Source organism: Lagopus leucura, unplaced genomic scaffold (assembly GCF_019238085.1).
Source record: "Lagopus leucura isolate 7727_CA_CO unplaced genomic scaffold, USGS_WTPT01 Super-Scaffold_100001, whole genome shotgun sequence".
NCBI lineage: Eukaryota > Metazoa > Chordata > Aves > Galliformes > Phasianidae > Lagopus > Lagopus leucura.
The window spans coordinates 99,363,494-99,370,342 of NW_024962262.1; the positions used below are offsets into that span (position 1 = coordinate 99,363,494).

The 6,849-nt window shown below is 47.7% G+C and overlaps 1 protein-coding gene across 1 annotated transcript in view; it reads right to left on the reverse strand.

Annotated features, from left to right (window-relative positions):
- Positions 1–4,650, reverse strand: part of LOC122178255 (tumor necrosis factor receptor superfamily member 1A-like) — a 12,771-nt gene extending 8,121 nt beyond the window's left edge. The window contains exon 1 of the mRNA XM_042868329.1: positions 4,515–4,650. Within this exon, the coding sequence (XP_042724263.1) occupies positions 4,515–4,553 (39 nt within the window). The 5' untranslated portion in view covers positions 4,554–4,650. The remainder of the gene's footprint in view (positions 1–4,514) is intronic.
- Positions 4,651–6,849: the final 2,199 nt, after the last annotated feature.

The window sequence follows — 6,849 nt, forward strand, 5'->3', positions numbered from 1 at the left end:
AGGAGAGCTGTAGCAAAAGAGCAGCAAACCAGTAAGGGTAAACCACAACACTGATACCAGTTTTGTGGTTGCTGTCTTCAGAGAGGATATGCAAAAAGAGATGGCTATGACAGCCCCACACAATCCTGTTTCTCTCCCAAAACTGAAGCCCTGGAGGAGAAAGTTAACACATTTAAAACCCTAAGAAGGATAGGGCTTGGCAAACTCTGACAAAGCAATAACTCATTTTTTTCCAAGAATTTCAGAGCTCTTTGTCACACAACAGACATATTCAATACACCAGCTGCTAAAATGGTAACAATTAAAAAAAAAAAATCACACATGCAAATAGCTATCATTTCAAGCTTGATTAGCTGACCACAGGATAAATGCAAACATTCCAAAATTAAGTAAGAAACAAAACTTGTTCCAGCAGCTGACAGCCTTGCAAGATTGACTGTCTGCAGGAAAATGGGTAAAAGATCATTCACACAGATGGTCTGATAGTAACAATAAAAACTGATCCTTCAGCCAGTGATGCATCTTCCAACAAGGGAATATATACAGCTAGTCCAAAAGTCAAACAAGCCAGTAATATAAACAACAGAGGGAAGCATCAGAGATCAAGCCAAAAACAGATGCGAGATTGGACAGATACTTCTTCAGAAAGGAAAGGAAAACAGGAAAGGTGTTTGCAATCATTTAGATTAAGTGAAAGCATATCAATAAGTGTAATCAAACCAGAATCAGCACATTAATTATTACTGATTGAAATCTGAGGATCAGATTGTGTCAGACCACAGATGACTCACAGCCAATGATTCAGCCCTTAAAAAAGAAAGAAAAAAAAAATACCACCATCTTAAGCAACTCCCAGACCATTCAGCAACTACACTTGTTTACACCCACAATAAACCTAAAAGAGTTCAGGAAATTATCAAGCAAGGAAGCCTCAAGTCTAGGCAGCAGGTCACCAAGACAGAGTTTACAGGTCCTGTACAAGTGAAATGGGTGATTCTCCACTGCTGGATATACAACTCTATGCTCCTATCTCACTCACCAGGAGAACAATCAAGTGCCCAAAAACCAGCACCGCTCAGAAAAATGGACAGCCTGGATTACTGAAGCTGAATGATAACTCAAACCACCAAACCACATTGTGCACACCGGTGATTCATGGTTTTAGCTAGCGGGGACTGCCCAGGAAAAACGAGTCAGCAGAAACTCAAGGCTTCACTTCTGAAACTGACGCAGAAATAAACAAAATACTGCAGGCAAAAACATGCACAGCTTTCTCAAAACATTTCACTCCTCCAGGTGACAGCCACACATGCATGCTCATCACCTGGGAGGCAATCCTAGCTCCTTTTCAGACCTTCCACGCAACTTAGTGGATGACAGCTCCAGTTGATACAACAGTGTCATGCAAACTAGTAGGTCTGGGAGTTGGGAAAAAAAAACAAGAGTGAGGAGACTCCAAAGAAATCAGGGTGCAGTATTACCCTTCTTGTGTGACTGCTTCAGCCAAAAGCTCCTTCTTTGAGGTTTTTAGAGATTTTGATGTACAAAGATGCATGGGAAACCGGCACTTCTGCTTTCAGCGCTGAGAAATGTATATTAAAGCAACATTTACAGGAAGCTTTTTTCATTGCTCACTAAAACCTGGAAAGGTCACGAGGAGGATACATTAGCTATTATTATACATAATCCTCCGTTTTATGAAGATCAAATGGTAGAATTCTGGGCCTTGTCTAAAACCAGGAGACTGTGCCTGTGTCCTGAGCACACACGCACAACCACCACCCAGCAGTCTGACCCTGAGGGTGCAGCCACACACCTCAAATCAGAGCACTGTTCCGATGGGGGCCTCCCCCTTCACACTTCCCTTCCCAGGGCTTTAATTTTGAGAGAGCAGCTGCTAAGCTGGGCAGCTGTCCTGGGGCCACGCACAGGTCCCTGTATCAGTGATTCACTAGGTGGATTTTTTTAGGAGTCAAGTAATTGCCACATGCTGAATCCAATTCCTTAGAATCGACAACCTCTGTTTAACAGAAAAAATGTAATGATGTTTCTTTGAGATCCTCTTTCTGTTCTCAGGTTCACTAAGCTGGATTTTCAGGCATGCCAAGAAAGCACAGGGACAAGGCCAAGACCATAACATAGAATCTCCTGCTCTGTCCCAAATAAAAGCAAAGCCACCTTGGGATGACCAAAGACAACATTGTCTTTACCTCAAATAATAAGACTAGCTCAAAGAAAACCTGTAGATTAAAAAAATAAAGCCATCCAAACTGGCAATACTGATTGCTTGTGAGAACTGAAATTACCATGTAATGCTGATTGGCACAGGCCCAGCTTCATTTGGCTGGAAGTCATCAAAAATAGAAATGAAAACTGCATTAATAAGCAGATACAAATGGAATGAACTTGGATGGACAAAGCAGAAATCCAAGCAGATGCTATGAACTCTTAGGAAGGGACTTAAGAACAAAACAGAGTGTGCTGTTACATACAAATCCATGAGGACCCCGCACTTGGAATCCAGACTATTGGGCTGGTCCCCAGTCCTAAGAATGTGAGTTAACCCAGAAATGACAATGGTCAGAGCTACAGAACAGCTGCTACAAGAAAAGTGATTTAAAAACGCCACTCTGTAAAAGAGGCAGCTGAGAAGTGAGTCCCAAAGTCATAAACACCATGGAGAAGATGAAACAGGATGGCTGTTCTCCATTTCTTCCAAAGAAAAAACTGACAGATCTCACAAGAAACATACAAGTGACAGGTACCAAACACACAGAGAGGTATTTTTTAGGCCAACACCCAGCCAAGGAGTGGGGCTCCCCACCAGGAATATGCCAGGACTCCAAAAGTGACCACCACATCTGTCAGCAGGAGAAACATATGCAGGGCTCCTAGGACAAAGACACTGTTCTGACTTGGGAATTTCACAGATGTCTAGAAGCTGGGAAACTTCTATTTTCCAGTATCACACGCTTGCCCTGGTCTGAAACCTCAACAGACGAACAAGACATGGTGCCCAATGCCTCTGGTAACAAACACTGCAGCTGAGTTTACAGCTCTTGTGAAAAGAGGCTTCCAGTTTCAAAACCTTAGCCTTCAACATCAACCACTGTCAGAAGCACCCTTGTAACTGCTTCATCATTTTTTCTCATAAAACCAAACCAACTTTATATTTATTTATTTACATGCAAACACTGGCCCCAGTGAAGGGAGCCATCATTTTTTCCACTACTAAAGTTGTGGGAATACATGGTGAAAACACAGAGGATGAGGAAATGAGGTTAAGAATGCAAAGAGAATGCATACGAACAAGTTATAGTAAATCTTTAAGAATCAGAAAAACAGAATAGAGACAGCAAAGAAGTAAGAAAGGCCATGAGAGCATGAGGGTGAATGCAGAAAGGAAAATAAGCGGTAGATAAAAGGACAAGCAACAGAGCGGGAATTGTAACGCTGACGAAAATAGCATGATTTTATGGAAAAGGCATAAATTATCTGTAACGAGCATGTGGTGCAATTACAAAGTTGACTTTGACCAAAGGTAAGTAGGAGGGAAATAATTCCCTGAAAAAGAACAGTAATCCTACTAAGGAGCACTCTTCCTCCACCACACTATGTAACTGAGGACAAGGTAACATATCAAGGAATTCAATGCCTTCTGTGCATTTTGTTTCTAATAACATCAGTAATACTACATATAGCATATGAATTACAGAAAAATACATGTACCACTATCATTAGGTCAGAAATGTGCTTTTTCAGGTTTGCTGCTTTAAAACCTGTATGCAAGCCACCTCTACAAATCCCAACCAGGCTCTGAGATGCCAGCGCTCTGCAGTCAGGTGAAGGGGTGGAGTGCTTCACAGCCCCAACCATGCTGCCTTGCCAGGAGCTAAAGGACAAGACAGTCAGCCAGCTGAAGTTTGAGAAACACTTAGAAATTGGATCCAGGATCGCCAAGAAGGAAATTTACCAGCCAACTCGCTTTGTAATGCCCCCCCAGCTGCAGAGGTCGGGCACAGGCGCCGCTCGCCCTGCACAGGGCAGCACAGCAGACAGCAACAGCGCCCACAGACACCAGGACTGCCCGACGGCGGAGCTTTCCCAGCGCCCCGGGGCAGCGGCAGCCTCGCGAACGGGAGCGGCCCGCGGTGCCTCGGGAGTTAACGGCCTCTGGGAAGCCGTCACGCATTCCTGTAAATCCAGCGGTGCGTTCCCTGACTCAGGGATAAATCCCGGAAACGGCGCAGCCCCGCCTACCCCCGGGACGGACCTCCTGGCCCGCGCCCCCCGCTCCCCTCAGCGAGAGAAAATGGGCGCTGCGGGGCGCTGCCGCGGGGTAACACGAACCCCGGCAGCGGGCTACGAATCGAATTCCCGAATCGATCCCACAGCGGAGGGCTCACCCGGCCGTGGATCCAGGGCCGACGTTTCCCAGTTTGCCCCCTCCGAGCCGCTGCCCGCAGCCCCGTCCCGAGTTCGGGGTGCGGCGGAACCCCCTCTGAGTGACTTACCGTCCCCAGCGAGCTGCGGGGCAGCGCCAGTCCGCGCATGGCTCTGCGCCCCTCTACGTCCCCATAGCGGGGTCCCGGGGCGCAGAGAAGCCGGCGACGCAGCCCAGCCCCGGCCGGAGCGGCGCGGAGCGAAACCAGCCCGTCTCCAACTTCCTGCCGGCAGCAGCAGCGGCGGCAGCAGCAGCAGCAGCAGCAGCTAGGCGGCAGGAAAGAGGGCGGCGAGACGCCGAGCTCCCTGCCCTCCCCCGCGCAGGACGGGCGCAGATCCGAAGGCAGCTGCCGTGTGCCGGGGCGGCGCCACTTCCAGCCTGGGGCGCGAAGAACGAAGGTTTCACCGCACGCTGAGCTCAGAGCTGCAGAGCTGAACTGAGCGGCGGCGGTCTCATACGGCAGATCTTGCCGCTTTCTGGCAAAAAGTTATCTGTTAGTGCCGGTTTTCTCTGAAGTGGGCAATCTGGAGGAAAGTAATGGGTAGTATCGTGTGACTGAAACAATAAATATACGGAATTGGAGCAGAATGAAGCTTGCTGCAATCTTACATTTCCTTGCATGTGGCCTTGCTGTTCTTCAGGTACAAGCTCATGGGAAACTGAACCACTCGGCTGTAAGGCAGTAACTTGGCATTTTAACTGCCTTGTAAACACGTTTGTTTGTTTGTTTGTTTGTTTGTTTGTAAGATTTCTTGGTCAGCCCAGCTTGCATATGTTTCGAGAATACATGCCCCGCATATACTATTTTTGGTAAAACACATTTCCCATATGTGTCAGTGAACCAGCTGCATCAATGTTGTAAGGCAAAAGTGCAGTGCAGTGCAAGCAACTTTTGGGATGAGCTCTGCTTCATTCAGTATTTACTTCTAAAGACAGCATTTAACAGCGTATTCAGAGAAGTGGCTTAATCATCCAGAACTTGCCTTTATCTGCTGCCCTTTAAGCCCTGAGTTGTTTCAGCTCCAGGTGCAGGAGTACGCTAGCCAATGGGGAAAGGGCTCACTAGCATTGGGGTATAGGGATAAGAGAGGGGCTGCGTTCCCAAAAAATGTGAGGGTCCCCACAGGGGTATGCCCCAGTGGACTCTCCCTTTATTCAAATAAAGAAAGCTGAAGACTCTTTTCTGTCTCTTTTTGGGATAAAGATAACTGAGCAAGTCTATTGGAGCAGAAACCTTCCCAACAGCATCATAATCATAGAATCACAGAATCATATAATGGCCTGTGTTGAAAAGAACTACAATGCTCATCTAGTTTCAACCCCCCCTGCTATGTGCAGGGTCGCCAACCATCAGACCAGGCTGCCCAGAGCCACATCCAGCCTGGCCTTGAATACCTCCACGGATGGGGACATCCACAGCCTCCTTGGGCAACCTGTTCCAGTGTGTCACCATCTTCTGTGTGAAATAGGAGGTATTACTTTCAGAGCAGCCCTCGTATATACTATGTCTATTGGTTGTTTTGTTCCATGGGCAGGAAGGTTCACATGTGGGAACAGCTGTGCACCATTTGTCAGAAAGGGAGGACAGCCTGCCACAGGGAGTGCTCCTGACAGGGAACACTGCAGTTATCGCTGTGCTGCAGCCTGAAGTTGAACTGCTATGCTTTGTTTTGGAAGGATATTCCTGTTTTGTAAGTCCAAAAACATGCACACAACCCACACTAAGCCTTCTGTGAACTGTTTCAGATGAAGCCACGAATCTCTGTTCCTGCTTTTGCTCTGGGCTTGCTTACCTATTGTACAGGAGCCAGCAGTGGATATGCACGAGACAAAGCTGGAGCTGTGTAGCCACACAGCACTTCCACACCTGGGGCAGCTCTGACTGCTCTGCAAGAGGGTTCCAGCAAGGCTGCAAACAGCCAGGCAGCTTGAAGCTGGGCAGCATCTGTCTCTGGGATGGTGATGGAAGAGGCTTAGCAGGTTTCGTCTGGTTTGTGTCCTTGCTTTGAGCAAGAGCAATACTGAACAGGCCCTAAAGAGAAAAATATTCACACACTGATGGAACACACGGGAGAAAGTTACAAATCTCACAGAATTTTTTCAAGTTTACCTCAGACTGTCACGTAAGTGAATGAGAACTCAGACTGCATAGAGCTTCAGGGAAAGGGGAGAGAGGAGCTTATTGAGAACGGCGCGAGTGGCAGAGAAATCCCCACAAACCCCCACATTTGACACTTCAGAAGAGTAGTAGCCACACGGCTCGCAGCACGCTCGACATTTGCCGTAATCCAAGCACACCCCCTCCTAGCTTTTCACACCAAACCAAGCCGTCGCACCCGGCCCTCACAGCGGCCTTTTCCCAGCCGACGCGCGGCGCGCAGCCCCTGAGCCCACCCCCCTAAGGG